Genomic DNA, 26,510 nt, shown 5'->3' with positions numbered 1-26,510 from the left:
GTAGCCCAGAAAGTGAGCCAGTGAATTTGTGTGGTTCTGAATATGCTAGTAAGTCTCTTCTGAATCATAGTATCACAGAAGATTCTGAGTTGGAAGGGACCCACAAGGATGGATCATCAAGTACAACTTTTAAGTGAATGGCCCATAACCTCAGTGGTATTAGCACCAATCTCATACAGTATCTCTTTTACTGTATTGAAAAAAAAATAAAATTTCTTGTTCATCACTTAGAGGAAGCCAAAAGAAATCCCTTCTACATTCTGAATGGAAAGCTAGCTGTTAGTCCTACCATATGCATGGGATATGGTGTATCAGGCTGGACTCTGGGAGCAAGTAAACTGCCCCCACTGGACTCTCCAGTGACTCTGGAAGGCTCCAGAGGTGGCACACCAGAAGCACCCCCACAGCTGCAGCTCTGCCCTTAGAGCAAAAGCTGCTGAAGTCACTGTCTGAAGGATGTGTTCTAGCTACCCCGTCCCCATCAAAGCCTCAGAGTCAGTATTACTGAGACATGCAATCCTCCCAGGAAGCTTTTCTAAGCTGTACCACTTCTTCTATAAATACAGCAGTTGCAAAGCAGGTGTACTAAACCAGATTCTTATCAGCATATTGTTATCAGCCCAAGTCTTTACTGACACTTGTCCCTCCTGGTTGACAAAATACACCAGGTAGTCTAATAAGGGAATCAGCCATATTGGCAAAGGGGAATTTCAGACTGTCATTTTATACCTCAGTAAAAAGATTGTGAGCTAAATTATCCAGCTACAGTGAATCATGTTGAAGGAAAGGTGTACCTATAGCAGACTAATCCAAATACCAGTGCTTATGCAACATTGAAGTCACACTTAAGCCCTATCTGGAAATCTCCCAGTGGTACACAAGTCTTGTAATGAAACAAGAATTCAGGAACAGGAATGAAACATTTCATGCAGACAGGAAAAGAAACAGCTGCTATTAGATGATACTGAGAAAACTACAGATAAGCATAGAGAACACTGAACAGAATAGGAAATACCAAAAGTAAAAAAAAAAAAAAACCAAAACCACAAACCTAAATCAAAAAAGGAACTATAAAAATGAAATTTAAAATAGAAATGGATCAAAACTAAAAACATACACTTTGGTATCTTCAACAGCACCCTGAGCCAACACAATTAATGAAGCAGTATTAATAAAACAGCTGACAGTGATAGAGACTAGCTATTTCTTTTGCATCTTTCTTGGCTAGTAAGGAATGAACAGTGCCTGTTGTACCCATATCACTCTATGACCCCATCAGCATCCCCTTATCTTCAAAAGCATGAAACTAAATTTTAGCCCATTCAGCTATCAAAGTCACCAACTGAAACTGACATTGTAATCACAGGGGTTTTTATTGATACCATTCTGAAATATTTGACATAGAATTAGGGCTTCCTGGTCTTAGCTGGGGAGTAACCTGTAAAAACAAAACTATTTGTGGCTGAGCATGTGTCCACTTGAAAAGCTGAGATTAAATACTTCCTCCTGAAGAGCACAGAGATGACTCATGTTTATCCCATGTTGCCATCTTGTAAATAAAAACTTGTTTTTCTTCTAAGATGGCTGGAAGAAAACAAATATATCCAGTTAAAAATGCATTTTGCTCTCCATTTTTCCATTAAATGCTCGACTGACTATAGAGACACTCTCTAAATGGTTACTAGTAGTTATTTCCTAATACTCATAGAAATTTAGGTTTTGCAACCTGAATCTATTTAGCTGCGGTTTCAGCAAAAGAGTATTTGTATATCTTTTAAAAAATATTGTTTTTATTAGTATTTTGGCTCTTCTTTCTAGAGTCAGGTCTGAAAAAAAAAAGAACACTGCTAACACACTGAGAATCAACTAATGAAAGTGTCTGTACATCAGTCACCGCAGTACAATAGAATATTGCCAGAAGCAAACATTTGATAAAGCTGTGAGGATTCTTTCTGGAAAGGAAAGTAAAGATTTTAATATACATACCATACTTAGTGATGAAGGAAAAGAAAGTATTTCAAGGGCTGAATCATCTTCCTACAAAGTGGTACTATATTCCTCTCCAGTTGCAATAAATATTTTTACTACTTATCATAGTGAAATGCATACCTCTGTTTGAATTAGGTTTTGTTTGCCATCTGTTTTTCAGAAATTCATATGCAAAAAGTAGTTTCTAAAGATAGGAAGAATTGTTTTGGCAAGGTGTTCCATTAGACAAATACCCTAGGGTATACTGTACCATGGCATCACCCCCAAATTATATGGTATCTGAACTACCCAGTGGCATCACTGTAGCAGTACAATATTAATAATTATTTCAAACTTACCAAATATTTTGCTTTCTCTGCTACAATTTCATACCGGCCGTCTGCATCCATGTTTGTATTCCTCCGTGTCGGGGCCAACTTAGTCCCACTTATCAGAAAGTAACTTTCTGAGTCTGTCATGGACGTTAGGGAATCTTCCCAGTCTGACCATTCACAAAACTCTGACAGTCACATAGCCCAAAGGTGTCACAGGGCCAAAGGCTTCCACTGCTGGAAGCGCAGCTCCGCACGGCGGGAGGCTGCAGCGAGGTGAGGGCGCCTCGCCTGACACATCTCCCCACACCCCGACTCTCACACGGTCACACCAGGTTTCCTTACCGCTCCGACCCCTGTTTCCCATAGCAGAGTCTCAGATATCTCGTTCCATAAAGCAGTTTATTCCTGTGCAGTAACACAGAAACAGCTCGAGGTGGTGCCTCTGAGGAGAGCGCCTACATAAAGAACCTCTGGGCTTCTACACCCTCACCGTCGCCCCCTGAGCCAGTCTCGCTCTTCCGCCCGAGTCTTCGGATCGCGTCCCACTCTCCAGGTTCAACGACTTCCCTGCGTCACCTTTGCTACCCAAGAAGTCGGCAATTCCAGGCTCCTGCTGTGTCTCTGTTCACCTGAGTAGCGTCACCCATCTTCGCGCTCTTGGACATCCCGAAGGTTGGCAGCTCACGGCCTCTTGTCTCGGGCTCCCATCCAAAGCTTAACCTGCATCTCAGTCGGAAGCTTGCGATCCCAGCTACCAGACCTACGTCTTCCTCAGCATCTGGTCAGGCACGCAAATAGATGATGTCTGAAGTTCTGCTCCATCCCCTTTCCTCTTGTATTAATCCTTGCTGTCTGTTGTTGTCACTCATTCACCCAAGCCTGATAGCGGCACCCACGCAGTACTGAGTGCCCTGGGACATTAATTCCATCCCAGAACTATTCCCTCCCTACTCCCTAACTCCCCGCCTCTCGCGGCCGCGCCTGCGCAGGCCTGCCCGCGCCTGCGCAGAGCTCGCGGTGCGCGGGGCGGTGGGACGGGGCTACCGGGGGCAGTGGCCCGGGCTCAGCCCTGGTGCGCCCGCTGCGCCCGAGCTTCGCTCCGCAGGAGCCCTATCGAGTCGAGCTCGCTGCCGGGAGCTCCCCTCCCCTTCCCCTGCTTGAGGCACGATACAGCCCGCCGGTGCCTCCCGCTGTCGCTCTCCTTAGACGGGACTGTGCCTCCGTTCCTGCTGCAGGATGAAGAGGATCTTCGGGTTCGGGAGGAAGAGGAAGGGGCAGCCGCCGGCCAGCAGCGCCTCCCTTCCCTGCCCCGCCGGTGCCTACGAGCTTCGGCAGAAGGACCTGGGCAAGCTACACCGCGCGGCCGCCAGCGGCGACCTGGCCCAGGTGCGGCAGGGACTGAGGAAATACGGCATCGACGGGCGGGACAAGGCGGAGCGGTAAGGGCGGGAGCCGCGGGGCGGTCTCGGGGGCCCCAGGTGCAGCTGTAGGAGCCCCCGGGAGCTCCCCGGCGCAGGAGCGGACAGGCAGCAGCGCTGTGAGGAGTGGGAGTGCGGGCGCCGCAGCCCAGCGCTGCCCTTGGCTGGCTGTGGGAATCAGGCTCGGGCTGCCAAAAACCCCTTGAATTCGGCCAACTGTCGCCTTACCATTTTTGACCCGGCTTCCTCAGTGCCCTCATTCCCGGACTCCTATGTCCTTGCCCAGGGGCGCGGGGGTGGAAGCGAGCTCTTAGCCTGGCAAAGAGGAGTTGCAAGAGGAGCCTTGTGGCCGTTCTCTAGCCAGGGTTTGAAGTCTGAGTGTAATCGCACCCATCTCTGTGCATCTCTGGGGGCTCAGCCTGCGGGTTTGGTAGTTGAGCCTGAAGGATGTGCTGCCTCAGCTGGGAGCAACTTCAAGAAAGGCGGACATTGCAGGAAGGATTTATAACGCAAAATAAACATGTTTATTGATGCTGCACGCATAGTTGCCTTTTTTGAGTGTGATCTGCAGCCTCAGCCACAGTGTGGTTTTAGGTGGCAGTTAGTTTTTTGCTCTGAGGCTTTGGTACAGCTGATCAGTACCTTGAACTGGAATATCTGGTCAGTCACTTGTAGGAGAAGCTGTTGCTTTCTCGCAGGTGTTGTGTGGAGGTTTGAGTCAAGCACAGCAAGCACTTATCAGTTTTACCTTAAGGAGAAGCCCTGGGCTGCAGCTTAGTTCTTAGTGATCTATCATAAGCAAAAAGGAATCACCTTTTCTGAAAAGGCTCAGAGTCAAACCCTTTGTGATATTCTGAAGAGGGTCTGGTTTTTGCAGAGTAGCTTAGCTTCCTGGGCTGGACTTGTGGCAGCAATAAAGCTCATGTAGTTTTATTGCCCTAAAAACACCTACTAGATTCGTAGGAGGAAAGACATGCAATGACTTCCTCAGTGATTGTGTCTTTGTGTACAAGTAGATTGGTTAATTGACATCAGACCTAAGATGTTGTGGTTTGAAGGACTGCTTTTTCTCCTGGCAAGGCTTTAAATTGAAGAAGAAAGTTCAGTTTTCCTGTGCTGGTTATATATTGTGGGAACACAGTACTGCCTCATTGGGGAGGACTTAATCTGTAGGCTTTTTATCACTATGATAGTTAAACATTACAGGAAAGTCAAAAGCTACTTTATTGTAGCCAGGATCAGAGTGTTCTGGTCTCTGGTTTGCTACATATTGTTAGAGGCACTTTGGTGCACATGTGTTCTTGGTTTTGCTTTAATAGTAAAAAAGCTAGAGAAAAAGGAAAAATTCTCAAAGTGAGGGAAAGCTCTAATATTCTTGCAATTCAGCCCATCTCTAACATCTCCAATACATTTCTGGCCCATGGATGATCAAAGAAAACTTAGAAGTTGATTTGCCATAGTCCTCAGATTCCCTGGCTTTGGTCTCTGTTGCTGTGCCACGTGTGTAGTCCCACACTACAGAGGACAATACCCAACACCTGGGCGCAGGAATCTCTGCAGATTCTGTTTAACAATGAAGGAAATGTCTCCTTACTAAGCAGATGATGTGGAGGGTTTTTGCTAGCAAGTCCCGAGTATTTGGTGTGCAGCTACTGTGCAGCTAATGGAGTGGGTCCTTAAGCTTGAGATTTGCAAAGTGAAACTTGTCGTCATGTCTGTTTATCAAAAAAACCTGAAATTATCCCTGTCTGTGCTGATTCAATTTATTTAATTTTTAGGACAGCTCTGCATCTTGCTTGTGCAAATGGCCATGTGGATGTAGTTACATTTCTAGTAGAAAACAAGTGTAAGCTAAATCTTTTCGACAATGATAACAGATCACCACTGATGAAGGTACGTGGACTATGGTATGTTCTTGCAAGTGAGACTTACTGATTTTGAACTAAATTATGTATTTTTCAGTATTCTTTATATAGACCTTTGTAAAATCATGCATATTGTGATTGTTGTGGAACGGGCATGTGTTAGCTAAATTTGAAAGTGCTCTTAATTCCCAGTGTTGGGAAGCTGGAGGAATTGCAACAAAGTGAAACTGTAAATGCTGGAAGTTTTTTGTGTTTCGTTTCCAGGCAGTACAGTGCCAGCAAGAAAAATGTGCGGCTATTCTGCTAGAACATGGTGCTGACCCAAATCTGGCAGATGCTGATGGCAACACTGCCCTTCACCTGGCTGTCCTGTCTGGTAGTACTACTGTAGCAGGGCTGTTACTTCGGCATAATGCCAATATTGATGCTCAAAATAAGGTAAATTTTATATTTGTTAATGAAGTGCTTTCCAAAAGTTGTGTTCACATTTTTCTTAAAGTTTTGTTTAGTTGGGGTTTTTTTTTGTTTTTTGATTTTTAACTTTATCTGCCCTTTCAGGAGGGATGTACCCCTCTTATTCTTGCTGTCTCCGAACATCATGAAGAAATAATGGAGTTTCTCCTTAAAAAAGGAGCTGATGTGCATGCTCGAGATCAATGTGAAAGGTGAGGGGCTGTCAAAACTTTACATGGTCTCTTTAATATTCTTCAGGTTGGCTTGAGAGAGACATGGGAGTGAGGTTTGAAAAAATACTAAACAAGGAGCCACTCAGAAGCAGTTACTTCTGTGTGACTTGTGAAAGATGGTTGTACCTCAGTGCTTGCTGTCATATCTCGTTCGATGCTTTCCACATTGAGGATTGTAAAATTTTATTGTCTGTGATGGCCTTTCTGGCAGGAAGCCTGCCACTAGCGCAGCAGCATTCCCTCAAATTGAAAAGCCATCTCCTGCATAGTAGTAGAGTTTCTACGTGTTGTCTGTGTGAAAGCTTTGTTTTAAGATTAAATATTTAATTGTTTTGAGACCCTCTCCCATTTTATTGTTTATCTTAATGAAAAATGCTTTTTCTTTTGTTCATTTTAAAGTAATGGAGAGTATGCTTTTTTGAGGGTGAACAGAAAGAAAAATATGTATGGCAACTGTAAGGCAATCTATTTCATATATTTCCTGGATCCTTCAGAACCCCACTTATGACTGCTGCTTCTGGTGGAGAGCTTAATGTGATAAAGGTTCTTCTTCGGTATGGTGCTGATGTTTCCCAGAAAGACACTAACGGATGGACAGCTGAGGATTATGCTGTTATTCATGGATATTCTAGGTAAATTTTAAACTGTATCATCAGACTAAGTTGTCAGTTATCAGTGTGGTTTTTGATAATGTTTGATAACAGCACTAAAGTTTAATAGTGTGCTGAGACTTGTGTTGAAGGTGTTCTCAGTGATGTCTTCATAGAATCATTTAAATTGGAAAAGGCCTCTGAGAATCAACCTAACCCTGCCAAGCCCACCACTAAACCACGTCCCTAAGTGCCAATCTACAACACCTTTCAAATACCTCCAGGGCTGGTGATTTAACAGCTTCACTGGTCAGTGTGTTCTAATGTGTGACAGCCCTTTCCCTGAAGTAATTTTTCCTAATATCCAGTTTAACCTTCTCTGGCACAATTCATGGTCATGTCCTCCTGTCTTCTGATATGTATCATTCCAGTGTCTAGTGTTAACTTGGAAGTTGAGGAAAATTTTTACCCAGAGTTCTCTATTAGATTTCAAGTTTTATTGCTAAGCTCACTTTTGCTCAGTATAAACTCTAAAATATATCTGTATCCTACAGTTCACAGAGGTGAAACTTGACAGGTACCAAGCAGGAGTTAATACCTTTGTAGGTTTGAATATGACTTTAGAGTGAACGTGACTGTAGTGAATATTGAAGTGTGTAGTAGTCATCCAGTAAGTGCATATGAGTGTATAAATATAAATGGCTATGGATAGGATAAGAATAGGTTGGATAAGAGGTGGCTGTTAACTCTTCTATTAAATGGTATATACAGGTATGGGATTATTTTTTACCTAATGCATTTCCTCTCTTTTTCTGTACAGTCTTAGCAAACAACTGGCAGAATATGCAGACTGGGAAAACACAGGAGAAGCTTCTACAGGTGGTGGTGCACGAGGCATCACAGCACTTGGCACTCCACACAGGGCAGCAGCTGCTGGCTTTACATTAGGTGCTCCTGCTGTGGACAGAGGAGGTAAGACCCTTCACCATGGAGTAGCTCAGGAGGAGAATCAGTGTGGCTTTTTCTTAGTGGGTTGTGTTGTTAGCGCTTACTGTGTTCACCATTGGCTTTAGTGGAGGCATCAGATGGAGCAGCACAAGCTTTGTGAATGTGCTTATATGATTATAGTTGGAAGTGCTGCTTGTCAGGCTGTGAAAGCATTTGATTTGCATTCTTGTGTTCACTTCTTAGGGTTGTTGCTTTCTCTCTGTCAGACTGTCCACCTATTTGGGTTTTCCTTGAGAGAGAGAGGACGATAGGGAAGGAGCTAGGCAAAAGTGTTTATTTTTCAAGTGTGTACTTTTACCTAGAGGTGACAATTCAGATTGTGAAAATCCAATCACAAAAGCAGTGGGTTCCACCTGAGTAGTTGTTCCTCTTTCTGTACTTGGGAAGCAGCAAAGAAATGAGCAGAAAGGTATGTGTCTTGTTGATTTTCATGAAGTTTGTGTCTTCATTTTAATGTTAATAGTTCCATCTGTACTAAGGTCCTTTTTGCATGTCCTATTTCTCAAAATCAGTTATAAGTGTTTCCATGTAGGTGCTGTAGAGACATACTTAGCAAATATTATATTGGAAAAGTAACTTTGTTGGCAATAACATAGCAGTGTCTGCGAATGCTGTATTGGCTAGAGCATGGTTTGATTTACAATAAAAATAATGTTTTTCTTCCATTTTCAGTAATTTTTATGAATTTTTTTAGAAAATAATTACCTTGTGATCCAGAAAAATTAAATTGCCTTTTTAATCAAAAAATTAAATCCTTCAGTGAGTTTTAAAAATTCAGTCTGTGGTTATGAGCTCAGAGTCCTAGAGGAATCTTAGAAAATGAATACCTTAGTATAAATGAAATAGTGTGTCTTGTTCTTTACATTTTAAGCCCTACAAGTGGGAGATTTTTATTCTTTCCGAATTTTTAAGGGCGTTACTTTGGTACTCTGTGGCAAATGGGAAGAAGACATTGCTCAAACACAATTCGTTATTCCTTTAAATACAGTTCCTTACTCTGGATATTTTTCCTCACTGACCTTTCCTAGATACAGGAATTTAATTTAGAGTCAGGCTTTGTTGCTTTGACTTAGGAACACTTGATTTGACCTTGTCAGAGATTTGGAAAGTTTCTTGGTAGATTGCAGGATTTTTTTTCTTTTTTAAAGATTTTGATACAGGCGATTTAATCAGGAAACCATTGCTTTTGCCCAAACAGTGCACACTATTACTGTCTCTTAGAGATTAGTATCATAAAGAGAATATTTAACTGCATTAATTCTGCAGTCTGTAACCTGCACACAAAAAGTACAGGTCCTGTAGCATGCGAGTCCTTCTAATATGCTACAGTAACAGACTTTGAAGCCTCTGTTAGAGGAGAAGTTGGAATGATCTCAGGACAACAGAGAAACCTATTTTGGAATTATTTTAGTTTCTGTGGCTCTTCTATAAATTTTTCTGGGATTTTCAGTGTTGTCTTTGTTCCTTTTGCTGATTTTGCACTTGTTGAATATTTTTCAAAATACTCTCCTCTAATGAGCAATTCAGCCTACTTCAAAAGTTGGCTTTTGTTTATATGAATACTCACTGTGTGATGTATTGTTCCTTTCATGTTCCTGGGTCCCTATGGAAACTGTTGGGTTTCCATCATAGAGCTCTTTGAAAAGAATTCAGTGATTTCTATCTCCCAAGTTCAGTAATAGCTGTCCTGTATTATCCCTTCAGAATGCTGAGAAATGTAGAAGAGATGAGAAACCATCATGCGGTCCTTTCTTAACTCTTTAAATGTATCTTGTTTTGATACAAGTAATTTTGCCACCTTCCTTCCCTGTGGTAAAATCAATAGAAGCAGGACTCCCATCTGTTCTGAGACAAATGTTGCATCAGAAGGAATTTGGTTTCAGTTAGCGGGGACAACAGAATGAATTCTTGCAATTTACTAAGTGGGATGGGTAGAGCAGAAGCATAGTGATTTATATTCTGACCTTGTGTTCCACAACACACAGACATGTACACACAAACGCATATGTGTGATAACCAGTCCATGCACCCATTTCAGTCCAATTGTGGCCTGCTTTATAGCCCTGGCTGCCCTCTTGTCATGTCTAACTGGTTCAGCGTGGTCAAATTAATATAAGCAGGACTCTTCAAACTGAGGTAGAAGTGGCCTATGTTTGTATCAGGCACCAACTGACACAACTTTTAAGATGAGCTGGTTTAACAAACAAGTTACTGGGTTCCTTTTTTAGCCAGGGATAACAAACATGCTAAAACTGTAACTTAAGACAAGTGTTTGTAAATAACATAATGTCTCAAAGTTGCATGCTGGTCTGAGTTCAGGGAGCCAAGATTTCCTCCCTGTCTCCAAAGTTTGGTTCTTGACACATAGGGATTTTTGAGATGCTTAGAATAAAGACTTTTGTGTGCTGTATGTGTAAGGCACTCTACAACCATGAAGGAATTTAATTTGCATCTCTGCTAGACGAGTAGTCAAGTTGGGGGAAATACAAAATTGTCAGGAGAGTATATTTCTGATAATATGTTTCAGGGTTTCAAAATACTGAAATATGGATGTTTTACATGGAGCAGGTACATTAAGTTACTGTATGACCCTGTCCTTTGAGAGCAGAGTTTTTGAGATTCTGGTTGGGTTGTTTCCAGCACTTCTAACTGTAGAGTAGGCTGATAGTCCCAGTATGTTCTCCCATCACTGTAGCTGTTTTGATGTACTGCTTGTGTTTTCCAAGTTTCTGGAAATTCCAGTTTATTCTGATGTCATTGTTCCATCTGTCCTTTCCATGCCTTTTCCTAAATGGATATAGAAATTCAACAATCTTCTAACCAGACATCAAGAACAGGAAAATCAAGGAAAGGTATTTTATACAGTAGCATTTCAAATATGGAACATGTTGTACAGTATACAGATATCAACACATCTATGATGTTTATTATCCTGGATGCTCCTATTTTGATGGTACTGGTTTTATGAACTCCATTTGAGAGCAGGCTTTGTGTGATTTTTGTTTGTTTGCATGTTTTGCCTTGGTTCTTTATTATTGAATTTAGCATTTGCTTTGTGTCATTGGTGAGAGTAAATATTTTTTTAAATAAGCCCTTCTTTTATTCTGAAATGGAAATGGGCTTGACTTAAAGTGGAAACAAGCAATCCCCAGAGACTGCTTTTCTAGATCCCATTTCTACTGTAATCAGAGTTCTGTCTAAGAGGTAGCTCATGAACTTTCTCTCTTGCCTTCTAAAGGACAGTGTGACTTGTTCTTGATTATTGCTTAAAATCACTATTTACAGAATGACAGAATATTTGGAGTTAGAAGGGACCCACAAAAATCATCAAGTCCAGCTCTTAAGTGACTGGCCCATACAGGGATTGAACCCACAAACTTGCTATTATTAGCACCATGGTCTACCCAACTGAGCTAATCTGTTCATTGGAAGCAAAATTTCAGAAAACTTACTCAGCTCTTTTGATTACTTATAACTGTACTAATTGAAAATATAACTGAAGTCACTCATCAGGTGTGATAACTGACTGCTCCACACTGGTGGAAATGTTTTTACTCAGCTTGGGAAATCAGCAGGTAGGTTAGACTGCTGGTACTGATTGAGTTAACAGGAACTGTGTTATGTACAAGTAATTAATATTATTTAAATAGTGTGTGTTTGCAAAAGAAAACAGTAAAAATTAGAGACTGTGCTAGTATTTTTAACTGTTAGTGTGTCCTTGTTTCAGCTCCTAGGCTTTCTCTACGTGACATGCACACTGTATTTCATTGTCCAAAAGCCCTGTGCAGGTCCGGAGATGTACTTATCAACATTTCTACATGTACTCTGTCTTTAGAACAGACAAAATTTCCATGCTATTTTGTGTTTAATGCTAGTGGAGGAGATGTCTTCAGGCATATTATATGCCTTTGTTTTCTTTTCCCTTTAATGATTCTGCCAAAGACCTTGGATTGGTTGTTATGATAGTTGACAAGAATTAGTAATCAAGAACTTGAGGAATGCTGAAATAGGTACTATAGGAAGTTGTGTTTATTTTCTCCTTCTGTTTTGGGAATTGAAGATCCCTTTTATATGATCTTAGCTGTTGGTAGTTGAGAAGGTTCTAGCACTCTTGAAGCTGGATTCTTAGAGGTCAGGTTTCTTTAGTGGATCAGTGATGTGCTAGAGTGCACTCTCAACAAGTTTGCAAATAGCTCTACGTTGGGAGGATCAGTGGATGCACTTCAGGGCAGTGCTGTCATTCAGAGGGATTTACTCTGACAGACGGTGTAAATGAACTCTCAGGTCTGTCTAGCAAAATTCAACCAGGGCAAATGCAAAATCTGCGCATGGTAAAGAACAACCCCTTGCTACAAAGCATGCTGGCACTGCCTGACAGGAGAGATGCCTTGCTGAGAAAGCCTGATGGATCTTGGCAGAGTGAGCTGAGAATGAGCCAGCAGCAGGGTGCCCTGGCAGCAGTGTCCTGAGTTGTATTAAGAGCAGCATAGCCAAGAGATTGAGGAAAGTGATTATCCACCTCTACTTGGCACTCTCTGGATTATGTCTAGTGCTCTGGGTGTAATTTGAGCGTCCAGTTCAAGAGAGATTTGTCTTTCAAAAGTGAGCGAGCTCAGTGGAAAGCCATCAGATTCATCAGGGACAGGGATATTTGCCCTTTGAGGGCAGGTTGAAGAAACTGGAATTTTTCAGCCTTGAGAAGTGAATTTGCAGGGGACCTAGCAGCAGCTTCTAGTATATGTGAGAAGAAAAAGCCAGGTGCTTCCCCGTGGTACATTGACAGGAGGCAGAGATATAAGAGTCATAAATGGCAACAAAGTAGTTTCAAATTGGATGTGGGAACAGTACAACAGAGAGGTTGTGCAGTCTCCCTCCTTGGAAGTGTTTAAAACCAGACTGGATAAAGCCCTGAACAACCTTATCTGACCCCATCACTGAGCCCACTTTGAGAAGGCTGGCTAAGAGACTTCGCGAGGTTCCTTCTGACCCGATTTATCCTATTATCCTACGTGCGATAGGATAATAGGAGTGTGTAACACTGATGAAAGCTTGGAGTGTGCTATAGAATGCCCTGGGTTTGCCACTTGTGTCTGCTGAATTCCCTTTTTGATGCAGTGTACAGAAGTGTTGGTGCTCCTTCTGCTTGAGATTTAGAGCTTGATTATCCTTTTTGATTTTCATTGCCTTTGCAAAACAACCTGTAACGGTTAGAGCAGCGGATAGTGTAATATCTAGCATAATGTTATACATAATGCTGCATAAAATAATAAATCTCTGAATCTGATGTGTAAGATGAGTACTTTGGAAGTTCTTAATGTCTTGCTAAACCACCACCATTTTGTAAATTGTTTAAATTGTTTACTAATGTAGGATATTAATGTTATGCTTTTTTTTAGTTTAGGTGTGTTTCTATGTTTTTTAAACTTCTAGGTATAAGACTCCAGAAGAGATATAGCTCTGGTCTTTTTATTTCCTTTTTTTTTTTTTAATTCAGTATTGTTTAAAGATGCAATTTTGTTTTGGAAATGCAGTCATTTATGCCACCTTGTACTGAATTTACTACCCAAAGCATCGTTCTGTTATGATGTGTGGAGTTGTCCATGTAAAATGTTTAATTTTTAAATGGTTAATTTCTAGCATGCTAAATTTAATTTCAACATGTTGATTAATGTTTGAACAGCAATAGATGACTTCTCTCAAGGAGACTCAATAAGGTGAGACTTTAAAAATAATAACACTTACCTGAGGAATGACTTGAGAGACACGGTACTCATTTTGCTTTGCTTTTAAAGAAGCTCTGAGAAAGAGGGGAGCGATGACAGTTGGCATACCTCTGAGGAAGAGGAACTTGATTTTACCCCCAAGGTATGGTGCATTTACAGGAAAAATATCCTGTGAAAATAAGGGGTTTGAAGGCAAATTTTCTTTGGAACTGAAAGAAACTGCAGCTCCAGCCAATACTGTTTTCTCTTTAAAGTAATCTCTGGCCTGCCAGCCTTCCTTCTGCTGTGAGTTTTTCATAAAAGACCTGTAGCTGTGACAGAGTATGCAGTAGATTTGTAATTTGAAGCCAAAAAGCAGTAGGTGACAAGATAACCACATAGTTTTATATTTTTTCCTGTTCATATGAGTCAGATTTGCAGACTTCAAAATTTTGTAAGTTATTATTATAACCTATCCTGTTCTTGTCCAGTCATTGTTCTTTGTTTTCTGTAAATTTGGGGATAGATTCCAAAGTGATAAAGGACATTTATTTATCAAGATCTGTAAAAATCCTCATCACCTAGTTCTCCTTTCCTCAGCAGGTTCCTCAAGAGTGCTCAATGAGCAGATGAGTTACTCAAATGGGTCATCTATTTTCTTCTATAAGATGACATTCAGTACTTGCATGTGATCTCACACTGCATGTTTTTCCCTTTTTTTTTTTTTTTAATGTTTGGGTAGTACTCTTTTTGTTAGTTACAAGCTCTTATGCCTACTGTTTTTACTAATAATCTGTAGAATTATGAACTTCTGAGTGATATCTGGAGCATCATCTGTTGCATTGGCATTGTGCTGTGATGTAGAAACCTGAGTGTGGTCGTTCCACCCACTCTGTGATACTGGAGATGCAAGCATGTTTAGTTTTAACTTGATTTTATTTTCTTGCACTGATTTAAATAGAAATGATACATTTTTCTGCCATGATTTTGAAATTTAGGGGTATTTTTAAAGTGTACTTGCAGGGACTAAATTTATGCATTAAATATGGGGATATTAATAGTTACCTTGTGCACATCTGCAAGTAAGCATCCTGAAAATGCACTTTTTAAATATAATTGAATTTTACTTAAGTATTACACATATTAGAAGCAGATTTTTAGAACAGTTATGCACGTAAACATTTTTGGAAACAATTTGCAGAAGAGTGCCTGCACATGCTTACTGAATTGGGTATGAGAGGAGTGTTTGTGTAGTTAGAAGTATAGGATGGAGCCAATACTGTCATAAGGACTGTCTGATTATATTTACTGTTCAAGATTTGATGTGAACAAAGGATTTGTTGTTGTTACTGTTAAAAAAAAAATCCTAAATAAATATTTATTTACAGAAGCTCCAGAAGCCAAACCTGACACTGCTAATGAATGCTTCACAGCAGTTCAGGAAAAACAGTAAGTTAATTTGCAAAAGTTGAATGATATATTGATATATAAAGTAGACTTGCTAAGTAGATTTTTTTTTTTTTTAGTTTGGATTGTTGTTTTTTTTTAAATAGTAAATGAGAAAAGTAGCATTTTGTAAACATTACACTGAATAATTCAGAATAAGTCATTAAAATGAAGATATTAATCACCTCTTAAACCCCTTTCCTTCATCACGTTCATCCTCCATCCTGCCATACCTCTCTATTTCTAGACATCCCCAAATGGCTCCTCTCTTGTACATTAATCTGAAAACACCCCTATTACTGTTTACCTGATTCTTTCTGTTCACATGCATTTTTCTTTTTTTTGTACTTGAAGATAATGGTGGTGGTTCTAGAATTGAAAGTCCTACGTCACCAAAGAAAAGTCTTAAACAAAGAATCCCATCAAGTGCAAATGTGAACAAAGGGGACAGTGAAGAATTGTTTAATCAAGATGTCTCAGTTGCAAGCAACCTGGATGAAGAAGAATTGGAGGAGGAGGAAGAGGAAGAGGACGAAAATGACAATGAAGATGGTGATGAAGATTATGAGGAGGAAGAGGAGGAAGAGGAGGAGGAGGAGGAAGATGATGATGAAGATTTTACTGAAGATGAAAAGGAGGAGGAAGAGCTGAAGGATGAAGAAACTCAGTCTAAAGAAATACTGGAAGAGGAGAAAAAAGAGCCTAAAGGGGAAATGAATCAGAAATTAGAGTATCTCAGTAAAGCAAAGTATGAAGGTGATGCTCAATGTGGAACGGGAAATGTCTGTGATGATGATGAAATAAATAAAGAACATGATGAAAAGGTGGAGGAATCTGTTGATACTCCTGTGTCTTTCATAGCTGGGTCTTGTGAAGGGTTCAAGGAAAATAAAACCGCAGTCTCTCCAAAGGTCATGAACAATGAAGTATCTTGCAAGTCAGTACCAAAACAAGCTGTCTTTCAAAATCTAAATAATCTGCAAGACGTGCAAGAAACCTGGAACAGAAAAAGCATGATTGAGGAGACATTTCACAGAAATGCTGACTCCTGTTTTCCAAACTCTGAAGTGACAGACTGGAAAAAAGAGATACCTCAGCCTCTCTTTGATAGTTGTGGTGTTAAGGAGAAAAGGTCAAACTTCAGTGATGGCTTTGAGAGTGGCAATAATTCTTGGTTAGCAGAAAAAACCCCGGGACCTGAAAGGGAAAGACCAACCTCTGTCATACTTGAACATGTGGATGGTGAAGATACTGAAGAAGAGGAATATGGAGGAGTAGATGATAAAGTCTGTAAACCACTGAAAAAAGAAGGTGAAAACTTGCACTTAAATAAACAAGAAGAAAATTTGAGAGCAGCATTTCATTCAAGCAGTGAAGTAAGTATCTAAGGATGATTCAGTCACAAGGGTACTAAGAATCAGATAGGTAAGAAACACATACTAAACCTGATTTCTCTTAATACTTATTTTTCACATATATTCATCTTTTGATCATCCATATTTGATGTTAATGTCTTATTTGGAGTCAAAACAGTTTCTTTGCTATGGTTTTACATTATAGTGTGGAAAAAGAACCGGCAGTAGACTCTGGAATCGGTTAGATTTTTCTAGGTTCTATGTTACAGCTTTTATCCGTGACGTTTTAGGAATTTTTTTTTTTTTTTTTAATTTAGGAAAATTCATGGCACGATAGCTGAAAGTGAGGAAACAAAAATAATTTTCTATAAGATTGAGAGCAGGAAACTAATGATTTTCCATGGAGCAAAGTAGAGGAAAAAAAGAAATACACTCCAGAATATTGGAACTTAAATGAAGCTAGAGTTAGACTGACATGAGGAATTGCTTATGGAGGAACAGCAAAGATGATGTTTGGTACTGTTCTTTTCAACTGTTTGGTTGATCTCTTTCAGGAAGAATCATCTGAACGTGAAGAGAAGGAGAGTGCTGGTAAAAAGCTACAAATTACAGTTGCTGAGGATGTGAAAAATTCTGTTTGTAATGATAGGCATGAAGTCCACAAAGTTTCAAAGGACAACTCTGGTGAGAGAACTACTTTGTAAATCCTGACCCAAGTTCTTCCTCTACAAACATTAATGCATGGAAAATGAACTAAAATGGTGATTGACTTCTACAAAAGCAAAATTTTCTTTTTTGTGTGAGTCCCAGTGGGCATTGGCAGAGAAGGAAAGCAGATGGTGTTGCTTTCATTCATTCTTAAAGAACTGAAATTGTAGGTATTATTGGGTATGAAGCAATGCAATACAAAGCAAGTGCCATTCTTGATTTGTTGCTATGTTCTTCCTGAAGTGATCTGAACAAAATGCACAGATAACAAAGAGAAGGAGAACTAGAATGTTTTGAGTGATAACAGTATTCCCTTTTATCACTAGTGCTGTCACATTGAATGGCCGTAATTGCTCTTGGCTGAAGCCAGGGAAGGATTTGAGTCAAGCTGAGAGAAAGCTGTTCAGTGCCTCACCTTATCCAGTTTTAAAATGTAGGTTTCTCCAGCACCACCTGTGTGTGTTTAAAAACATTACCAGCCTAGTCAGAGTAGAGCACTTTGGTACTTACTTGAGGTCTGACAGTAAGATGACAAAGCACCATTTCCATTGTCTGTCTCCAGAGAGTAGCTTGTTGTAGTAGATTTTACTAGAGCCATGAGTAGCTATTGCTCAGATGCTGTGCAGGAGGCACTGGCAGACCGTGCTGTATTCTAGTGTTGTGCCTATACTTGCACATCTACCTATGTGTGTCTTACCCTAAGTATGTATTTGGCATAGTGTAGGTAGCCAGATTTCAGATTAGAACCAGCAGTTGCCTGTTCTGGGGTGGGTGCCCTCACAGGCATCCAGGTCCTTCCCCCTTCTTTATGTGAATGTGTCCACACAATTGGATTCTGAATCAGTTTATTCCTAATGGAATAGCTTAAAATAGAAATACAGTAGTTAAATCTGGCTAGGAACCCCCTGAGACCGAACCTTAAAATTGTCTTAAAATTTTAGGGAAGAGGTTTGAATTTTAACCCCCCAAGACAGAAATGGCTTTTGTGTGTTTGGGTTAAGTGTTTGAGGTGTGAGCCTCGATTTTTAAATGGCAATGCTTGGGTGTCTAGCTTCTGGGGAGGGGCTGGGTAACAGCTTTGTCAGGGAAGATCTTTCCTAGTAGCACAACAAAGGGAGGATTGTTTCTTGGTGACTTTGTACATGTTAGTATGAGGAGGTTTTGTATAGTGTTTCTGTGGTATCCACTGTACAGTGGAAAGTGATAGCAAATGCCAAATTTTGGAGCTGTAGGCTGGAGAGACCTTAACTCTGCATACAGCAGAACTGCAGGATACTGAAGTATCTTCCTGAATGTTACCCTAGCATGCTGGATATTGCCTGTAGCTTTGTTAGCTGCTCTGCATAGCCGTCTTCTAAAAGAAAGGAAGAAAAGGAGCTGGAAGTGTAAAGGAGATAACATGGTGTGTCTGGGTGGGAAGAAACACTTGAAGAAAACTTGCTTCTTAATTTGTCCTCATCAATGGAACCTGCATCTTTGGATGTACAAACATTCAAGCTTCTCGCTTCTTACCTTATTTGTAGGTGCCCTTCCAACAATGGGAGCAGAGCAGGAGGAAGATGCTGAATCTCCCTGGGATTCCGAGGTATTTTTTGTGAAGGACACAAGGGTTTTCACTACAGGAAGTTAGAAGTAAGATCCAGAATCACTTGAGAGCTTCCTTTTCATCTGGACACTACTGTTGAAAAGACTTATTTTCTCTTTTCTTCCTTTTGCTGTATGTTTGTAACTGGGGGCCCTTGAAATAATTCTGCTCTAGGCCAGCTGCTCAGTTAGGGTTGGGATGAAGTTAGGTTGAGCTAATGGCTTGGGTCACAGTATATTCCTGAAACAGTGACGTTCCTTGCTGCTTAAAATATTCTGACCTTTTCATAGAGGCTGGCGGGATTGTTGCTTTTTCACTGTACAGCCCTAGTCTGCTGACCTGGTTAGCTGTTGCCGTTGGGGTCTAGAAGCAGGATGGCAAGCTGCTTCTGAACAGATCTCTCTACCTTTTGAAGGTGTACTTTGGTCCTCTTTAAAATCATGTTCAACAGAGGCACTGCACGTGCTGGCCTTGTTTGCCTTTTTCATTCTTCCTGTCTGTGGCAATCAGCAAGGTCTGTAGCTAAGTCACTCTGGTTCTTCTTTTGAGAAAAAAGAACTTTTCCCATCCCCTTCTTAAAAATACAAGGCTTAAACATTGTTAGTTTCAAGATGATTTTAAGCTCTGCCTTCCTTTGTTCAATCCAAATGGCTCTTGCCATTGGGACCAGCACTGTGTTCATTCACTACTGCAGGATATATGGCTAAGAAATGGCAGTATCAACTTGAATATCATATACAAGTTCAGTACAAATGTTGGACCATTGCAGACATCTAGCTGTTGGTTCACAACCTGTATCTTGAGTTACCATGTTAATTCTTGTTTGTGGTTGTCCAGTCTGTCAATGTTTGTCAGTGTGGCAGAATAGTAGCATGAAGTTTTTGCTTAAGATCTGAGAACCAACACAATTGCTGTGATTTTCCGATATACTGTGTTTTGATGTATTCTTGCCAAGGGCCTTAAAACATTTTTGTATCTAGAATATACTTGATACCATGCTACATGAATTGGTTTAGCAGGAACTTCTGGTATGGAAATTAGTTGAAAATGCATTTGTACCAAATCTCATTCATGTGTTTTAGGTTACGCAGGCAGATTCTGAAACGCAGAATAAGATACCATGTGGTGTGCTGCTCCCAGCTGCAGAGAGACTTGGAACATGCTCCCAGTTTGTTTCAGCAGAAAGTGACAATGGTAACTTCCTGGTGGGCTAATGTTTGTCTGTAAGCATTTATAAGCTAAAGTAAACTTTTATCATGTCTGTCTTAGAAATGCTGTGATGGTATGAATGCAAACCATATCTGTGAAGTGGTTATTGTTTGTTAACTAATGCCAGTAATCACAGCACTTGCTGGCCAGTTTGTAAAGGAAGTTCTTTGCATTATTTGTGTTCTTGCAGTGAGTATCTAGTTTTTTTGATTCAGGTTCTTGTTTCATTGCGATGACAGTGTATGTCTATTAGGACTGACTTTTCTCAACATTTAACATTCTTAGATGATAATGCAGCTGAAGACAGTTGTGATCTGGCTTAGCATTTTTGTCGCCCTTAGCTTAACCTTTGATAGCATTTTGATAGCTTTATGTTGTGCTTTGCCTAGGAGCTAAAGTAGAACTACAAGTACAGGGATTTTTGCTGAGGATTTCTGCCTGTAGTTTGTGACACTGTCTCTTGAGTGTCTTGAGCAAAACTTTACAAGCTTCCAGGAGTTTCAAATGTAGTTGTTAACTATTTGTCACGGAATTCTGCTTAGACAAGAATTCTGCTAAGACAAGTTTAGTATCAGTGTGAAAAGATGGTGAAAGGTGGTTATGGTAATCTTTCTAAGGTCTTTCCACACTGCTGGACCACCAGGTTTACTGAAATTTAATACTGTTTTTTAATGCTGGTTTTGGTTTTTTTTAATATAAAATATAAATTATTTTATTTAAATATAAAATTCTTGCCATGGAGCCATTCTTAATAATTCTAAGTATTCTTTCATATACTTCTTTAGTGAGAGGACCCAAACCGTAATATGACTTAAGCGGAGGATTTGAGAAGAATAGTTGGGTTTTTGTGGGTTTGGAAATGATTTAATGTTGGACAAAATTTAAAAACATATTTGGAACTATGTTGTAAATGTAGATAGAAACCTGACAGCATTTGTTTCTGTTGTTCCCTTGCAATCTGATGAGCACTGCCTTGATTTTACCTTGTTAGACATACATGAGGTTTCTCTGTCTGCACCCATGCTTTCTTAGTCCCATCAATGGAAAAGAAAATCCTCCTTGATATTAAGCACTTGTAGAATAATCACAGTCATTGCTGCGATTATTTATGATCATTCATTGCAGCAGACCAGCTTTGGCTTTTGAAATAATCCTTTTAGAAAGCAAGATTCAGCTCCTCAAAAGGACTAAATATTTTAATCTTTTTCTGTTAACAAGCATGACCTTACTGCTTCACCTATATTGTCCTAGTTCTGTGACAATCATTTTTAAATCCAAGGTATATAATGGGAAGTATGCATTGTTCTTTTCTTGTATACTAAGACACATGCTGCATGATGAGGTAAATGGAATGTTCAGTATTGTACTTTTGATGAAATAATGCTTGTGATAATGCTAAGTATTAACTAATACTTAGTTGTAGAAACTACTGATGTTGAATGGGATAAAACGTACTCACAGTTTAAAAAAAATAACATTTCCCAAAATATTTTTCACTTCCAGGCTTTTTGGAGAAGCCCAACAATTCACAGGTAAGTATTTGTTCATGTTAGACTGACTACTTATTCTGCTCATTAAATAGTTTGTAGTTACTTTGAATTTGGTGTTTAATCCTTGAATTGTCTTTCATAGCTGAAGACTCCCATGTCTGCTTCAGAAATGAACAAAACTTCTCCTGAAAACAGGCAACAGAAGTCAGGTAATATTTGCCTTAAGTGGTTCTGGATTTAGCTTCATAATCTTTTAGGAGTATTTAATAAGGCATCTGCTTTATGTTTTGCAGATCTATTGCAGGAATTTGATTTAGAAGATGTTGAGGATATTGAAGGTATTCATGACCGTCTCTTTGTCAAGTTCTTTCATGGGCAGACACATTGTAATTGAAAATCCTTTCTTAATTTTAAATTAATGCTTCTAACAAGGTGTTCTGGAAGCAGAAGGACTACTGAAATATGCCCCTGTACATGTTTGGTCCCTCCTACAGTCTACCCTTCCAGGATGTTGGCTTCCTCCAGCATGCATGTTGTCACCTCCCCTTTTCAGGCAGTCCTGAAGATGGAGGAACATTGATGCCTTGTGTCTTTCTTGCCTTTTTCCTTGTGTTACACAGAAAATTCAAGATTGATTAAACACTATGTGAAATAGATCTTATGAGCTCCAAAGATCCTAAAATCTTAATTGAAGACTGAGACTTCGGACTCAACTTTCAACTCAAGTTGAAAATTTCTCTGATGGGCTAGACTAAATTTGAGTTGGGGTTGCTTTTGATTACAGCAGTCTTGATAATGATAACTTTGGATACCCACTGCAGTAATTTCTGTGGTGCTACCTACAAATGTTCCTCAATCACCAGCACATCTGTCTGTTTTTACTGCTGGCTGGCTGGAGCTTTCATCTGCACCAGCAAACAGCTTGGTATTGGGATATCTTATAAGCATGAGTCAAGTCTAAAGCACCTCTTGCTGAAAAACAAGAAAAAGGGAAAAATGCCTGCGTTCCTTGTAGAACATTATCCTTAGATAATCCCTAATTATTACTGCTAATATTGTCTTTAGTATTTATCGAACTATCTGAAATGCATCAGAGTTACCAAGAGATCATCATAACAACCCTGTGAAATAAGTGCTGTCAGTCCATTAATAGCTGTTGTGCAGTGCCTTGTACTGAAATGCAACAATCAAATCTACCAAAAATCTCAGAAATTTTTCCCAGCAGTGAGGTGGGAGGAAATGTTGTTACTTCACACTGGGTAACTTGGGGTCAGAATTGACCTCTGGAGACCTTTGACTGACTGAGGAGCTCAGACATAAAGTTGTAACTCTGAGCTTGTATCAAATGTTAAGAACCCTTCAAGGAATGAAGGCTTGCAAAAATACTCACCTAAAGCAGAAAATGCCAAGAAGTGAGGTATGTTGTATTTTTGTGATGATACCTATGTATTTTTCTCAGTCTTGCTCATTTTTTTGTAGGAAGGATATTGTGTCACTCTTTAGCAGTGCAACTTTGTATATAGAAAGGGTATTGTGTAGCATTCATGGCATTATGGAGCAAGACAGGAGGTGCAGAGTGATAAGGGTGAAAAGCCTCCATCTCTTGTTTTTAGATTCCCCAGCTGAGTTGCTAAGACTCATTTCTTTCTGAAAGCTTGTCACTTGAAAGTGTACAATATGCCTTCCACAAGAACAATGACAGTGAGGTGCTGCTTCTAGATTGTGTCTAGGATTATCTGGAGTGCAACTCTGTGGAGTAACAGATTCAGGGTAGGCTGCCAGACTGAGTAAATACATCTGAGAAGTTTGTGACCTGCCCATGTTACATAGAAATTCTGAGAGAGGTAAGAGTGGAATCCAGTTTTCAACAGTGTAAGCAAAGTGTTCAGATCATGGATTGTTTCTCAGCATCACACAAGTCTGCCTTTCCATTTCCATCTGTGTCTTCTGCAACAGATAAGGTAGAAGTTTGAAATACTCGGTCCAGATCCATGTCTAGAGACAGATTTGTTTCATGGATAGAGTAAAACTGCAGCCTTAAAATATTTCAAAGCTGTGATTTTTTTTCATGATTTTTTGTGTACTGCACATATGCACAGAGGGGAATTACAGCTGCTGAAGCCATGTAACTATTTACTGTATGGCTCACAAAGTTTCAGAGAGAAAGATCAAGATAATTCACCTTTAAGAAACAGGATTGGTTGATTTGTGACCACTGACTATTGTCAGAAAACAATCTACACAGATGCATCTTCAATCTGTTTTATGGTAATTTCTGTCTCTAAGAGCTCACAAATTAGAGGCAATGCATTATTTTGTGTTAAGATTTTTCTCACAAATATGATTCAAGATGCACCCTAAATGTAAATAAGTAGTATTAGGCCATGCTGGTTATCAAAATATAGTTTTCTTACTGTAGGTGAGTACTCAGGATCTACTTTTCATATGTCATCAGCAGCTGAAAAAGAAGATAAGGATACCATTGAAAACTATGGAGTGTGGGTATGTAACACCAAAGGTTTTGAATTAGGAGTCTGGAACAGTAAATTGTATTATACTCTGTAAAGCAAAGAATTATATACATGTAAAGTGAAGGAAACTTACCAGTCAATGAATAATTCTGGAGAATCCTGTAGATAAAGGTTGTATAATAGCCTGAAGTAAAATGGGATGCAGTCTTCTTATGGTGAGGAAAAGTCCCTATTGTTGTATTGGATACTTGCTGTTGCACTAATTTGTTTCCAGTTGGTTTGCTTAGACTTTTTTCAGTGTTTTTCCTTTTGCACAGTGCTGAGAAACAGAGCACTCAAATTCCTTTTTTTTCCCCTATGCAAAATGTACACTCAAGTAAAGAAGGAAATTTGTCTATAGTGTGCTGATCTATTTGATTAAGTATGCCTGGTCTTCCGCTTCGTAACAGAAGAAGAAACAAAAAAATAACCAGTTAAATTTTGTGACCTCAGTGCTTTCCCTGTCTCTGCAAAATATGTGCTTGTTTGGCCATGTTAGTAAGTGTTTGAAAAGGTTTTTTTCAGAGGGCATTTTAGAAGGGAATAAGGCAGATATCCTGTTTGTGTTGGGCCTACAACAGGAGAGGGAGAGGGCTAGAGGGGTCTGGAGTCTTCTCTAGCACCTCAAGGGACAGTGGAGCAAATCAGTTCTACCCCACACCCAGGTATGATGAAAAAGGAACAAGCTTGATATTGACAGGCAGAGCATGGAACTTAGGCCTACTGGAAGTGGTAGTGGTTGGGCGATGAGGGAACTTAGGGAATGGTGAGGCTGAGACACATGGGAGCTGGCTGAGGTGCTCCTTCCCTGTCCTGAAAGCAGGAATTTTGGCAGAGAGAGAAGGGCTTTGCTAATGAGAGAGAGGAGTTGAGTGGTCTCAGCCCCTTGGGACTGAGGCTGCAGGCCTGTGTGGAAGGCACTGGGAAGCGTATGGGGAAGGAGGATGTGAGGAGCAGGGTGTGGGGTCAGGGACAGGGGGACACTGGGGGCCGTGAGTGAGGCATGGTATGGTTTCACATTAGTTTGGGTTCCTGCCTTTTGAGATGAGGGGAGGAATGGACAGGTTTCCCTCATAAATGCTTTTCTTTGGATCTTGGAATGAAATTGAACATTTCTGTGCCTTGGGTGAAGAAGTAGGCCCAGTTCTCCGTGTTGTGGACAATAAAAATGTTGTCACATTCATTAACGCTGTATTAGCTGAGCTGGCAGGGGATTGTGAAATGCCAGACAGTATGGAGGAAGGAAGGTGAGGAAACATGGGCAGTTCCAAAGAAAAATGGTATTAAATCAGCAAACATGAAAAAAATAGCTTTCTAACAAAGGCCACTGGTTACAGAAAGCAGGCAGGCCGAAAGGTGAAAGTAACCTTCATCCAGCCAACTCCAATCCTAGAAAAGCTGTTGTCTCTAGTAAGTCCTAGTAGCTAGTAAGTCCTTTATTTTTAAGAAAAAGGTGAGTCAGTGAACCTTTAATTTAGTATCCCTTGACTTATAATATAAAAATTGTTTTCAGAATATCTTGATGCTGTTATTTCTGTTACATGATAGGATGAGTTTGCAATGGAAATTACCTAGATTAACTTCCTTTTTCTTGATAATCTTTTTGTCTGTACCTGTTTACTTAAGGATAAATATATTTTAGAAACTACCAACTTGATAGAAAAAACAGCACATGAAAATCAGACTGACAAAGCAGGAGTTTCACATCAGAAAGCCCTAACAAAAAATGAGGAATCGCACAGTGTTGACAAGGAGTTAAATCTAAAAACTTGGGAAGAAAGATATGAAAGAATGTGGGTTGAAAATGAGAAAAGGGAATTGAAAACAAATTTCAAAAACATTACAGCAGAGCTGAAGCAGTTGTTTGGTGAAAATGAAGCTGGGGAAACTGCTTCCCTTGTGGAAGAAATACCAGAAGATGGCTTTGATGAAGAATTGAAGAGTTCTCACATTTTTTCATCTCCTGTGACAGAATCAAGTAATAATTTAGAAAGCCAAGGTGAATTTGGAGATAATAAACTTACACTATGTGGAAAAATACCCAAAATGGAAATTGTATTTCCAAGTAGTGGTGTTCTTCCTGATCAAAATACCTTGAAGACAAATGTAGAAGATACCTGGAATACAGATGAAGAAGCTGGCATTAACAATGTAGATAACGGAAAGGTGTCTCTAGCTAAAGGAGAGAAAAAGAAAATGCCTACTATGGAAACAGAAGAGAATGATAATGGAAATAGTAAAAATGCAGAGGAAGGTCCTGTTTACTCCCTGAGACATAGTTTGAAATCAAGTATTTTGGCTGACATTTCTAATATTCTTCCTCAAACAAGACCTGTTTGTACAAGTGATGAGAGTGTACATTCTGTAACAGAAATAAAACTTAAAAAGTACTCTGGATTTAATGATGGTATTCCCAAGGGCTGCTGTATCAACAGTAATATAGGGGAAACTGAAAGTCTTTTTATTAGTGCTCAGGAGTCGTGTGATGTGCCGGAAAAGAGTCTTGATGAAGAGCTAAAACGAGATATGGAAAGATTTAAGAGTAAGGTAGGAATGCTGCAAACAGTATTCCTGGCTTTGGAGAAAGAGAAGGTACAGCTGCAAAAAGAGGTAGTTCACCTGCTACTCCTTATTC

At 39.9% G+C, this 26,510-nt stretch overlaps 1 protein-coding gene and 1 long non-coding RNA gene across 5 annotated transcripts in view; one reads left to right on the top strand and one right to left on the bottom strand.

Moving 5' to 3' along the window:
• Positions 1–1,354: 1,354 nt before the first annotated feature.
• On the bottom strand, positions 1,355–3,316 carry LOC132327714 (uncharacterized). Its single transcript, XR_009486581.1, has 3 exons — positions 2,623–3,316; positions 2,328–2,528; positions 1,355–1,584 (listed from the first exon to the last, which is right to left on the bottom strand). It is a non-coding gene; the product is annotated as an uncharacterized LOC132327714 (long non-coding RNA).
• Positions 3,317–3,345: 29 nt separating this feature from the next.
• Positions 3,346–26,510, top strand: part of ANKRD26 (ankyrin repeat domain containing 26) — a 47,125-nt gene continuing 23,960 nt past the window's right edge. The window contains exons 1-17 of one of the 4 annotated variants that reach the window (XM_059847163.1): positions 3,346–3,742; positions 5,500–5,614; positions 5,851–6,024; positions 6,145–6,251; positions 6,767–6,904; positions 7,683–7,834; positions 13,551–13,584; positions 13,666–13,735; positions 14,961–15,021; positions 15,373–16,394; positions 16,928–17,057; positions 18,605–18,666; positions 19,749–19,860; positions 21,379–21,407; positions 21,508–21,574; positions 21,659–21,703; positions 23,785–23,867. In XM_059847163.1, coding sequence (XP_059703146.1) covers positions 3,540–3,742; positions 5,500–5,614; positions 5,851–6,024; positions 6,145–6,251; positions 6,767–6,904; positions 7,683–7,834; positions 13,551–13,584; positions 13,666–13,735; positions 14,961–15,021; positions 15,373–16,394; positions 16,928–17,057; positions 18,605–18,666; positions 19,749–19,860; positions 21,379–21,407; positions 21,508–21,574; positions 21,659–21,703; positions 23,785–23,867 — 2,604 coding nt within the window. In that variant the 5' untranslated portion in view covers positions 3,346–3,539. Of the gene's footprint in view, positions 3,743–5,499; positions 5,615–5,850; positions 6,025–6,144; positions 6,252–6,766; positions 6,905–7,682; positions 7,835–13,550; positions 13,585–13,662; positions 13,736–14,960; positions 15,022–15,372; positions 16,395–16,927; positions 17,058–18,604; positions 18,667–19,748; positions 19,861–21,378; positions 21,408–21,507; positions 21,575–21,658; positions 21,704–23,784; positions 23,868–26,510 lie in introns of those variants that run through there. The other 3 variants (XM_059847161.1, XM_059847165.1, XM_059847164.1) reach the window with 3 other exon arrangements.

The sequence above is a fragment of the Haemorhous mexicanus genome, chromosome 5 (genome assembly GCF_027477595.1).
Source record: "Haemorhous mexicanus isolate bHaeMex1 chromosome 5, bHaeMex1.pri, whole genome shotgun sequence".
NCBI classification, from domain to species: domain Eukaryota; kingdom Metazoa; phylum Chordata; class Aves; order Passeriformes; family Fringillidae; genus Haemorhous; species Haemorhous mexicanus.
This window is presented reverse-complemented; position numbering and strand designations above follow the sequence as displayed.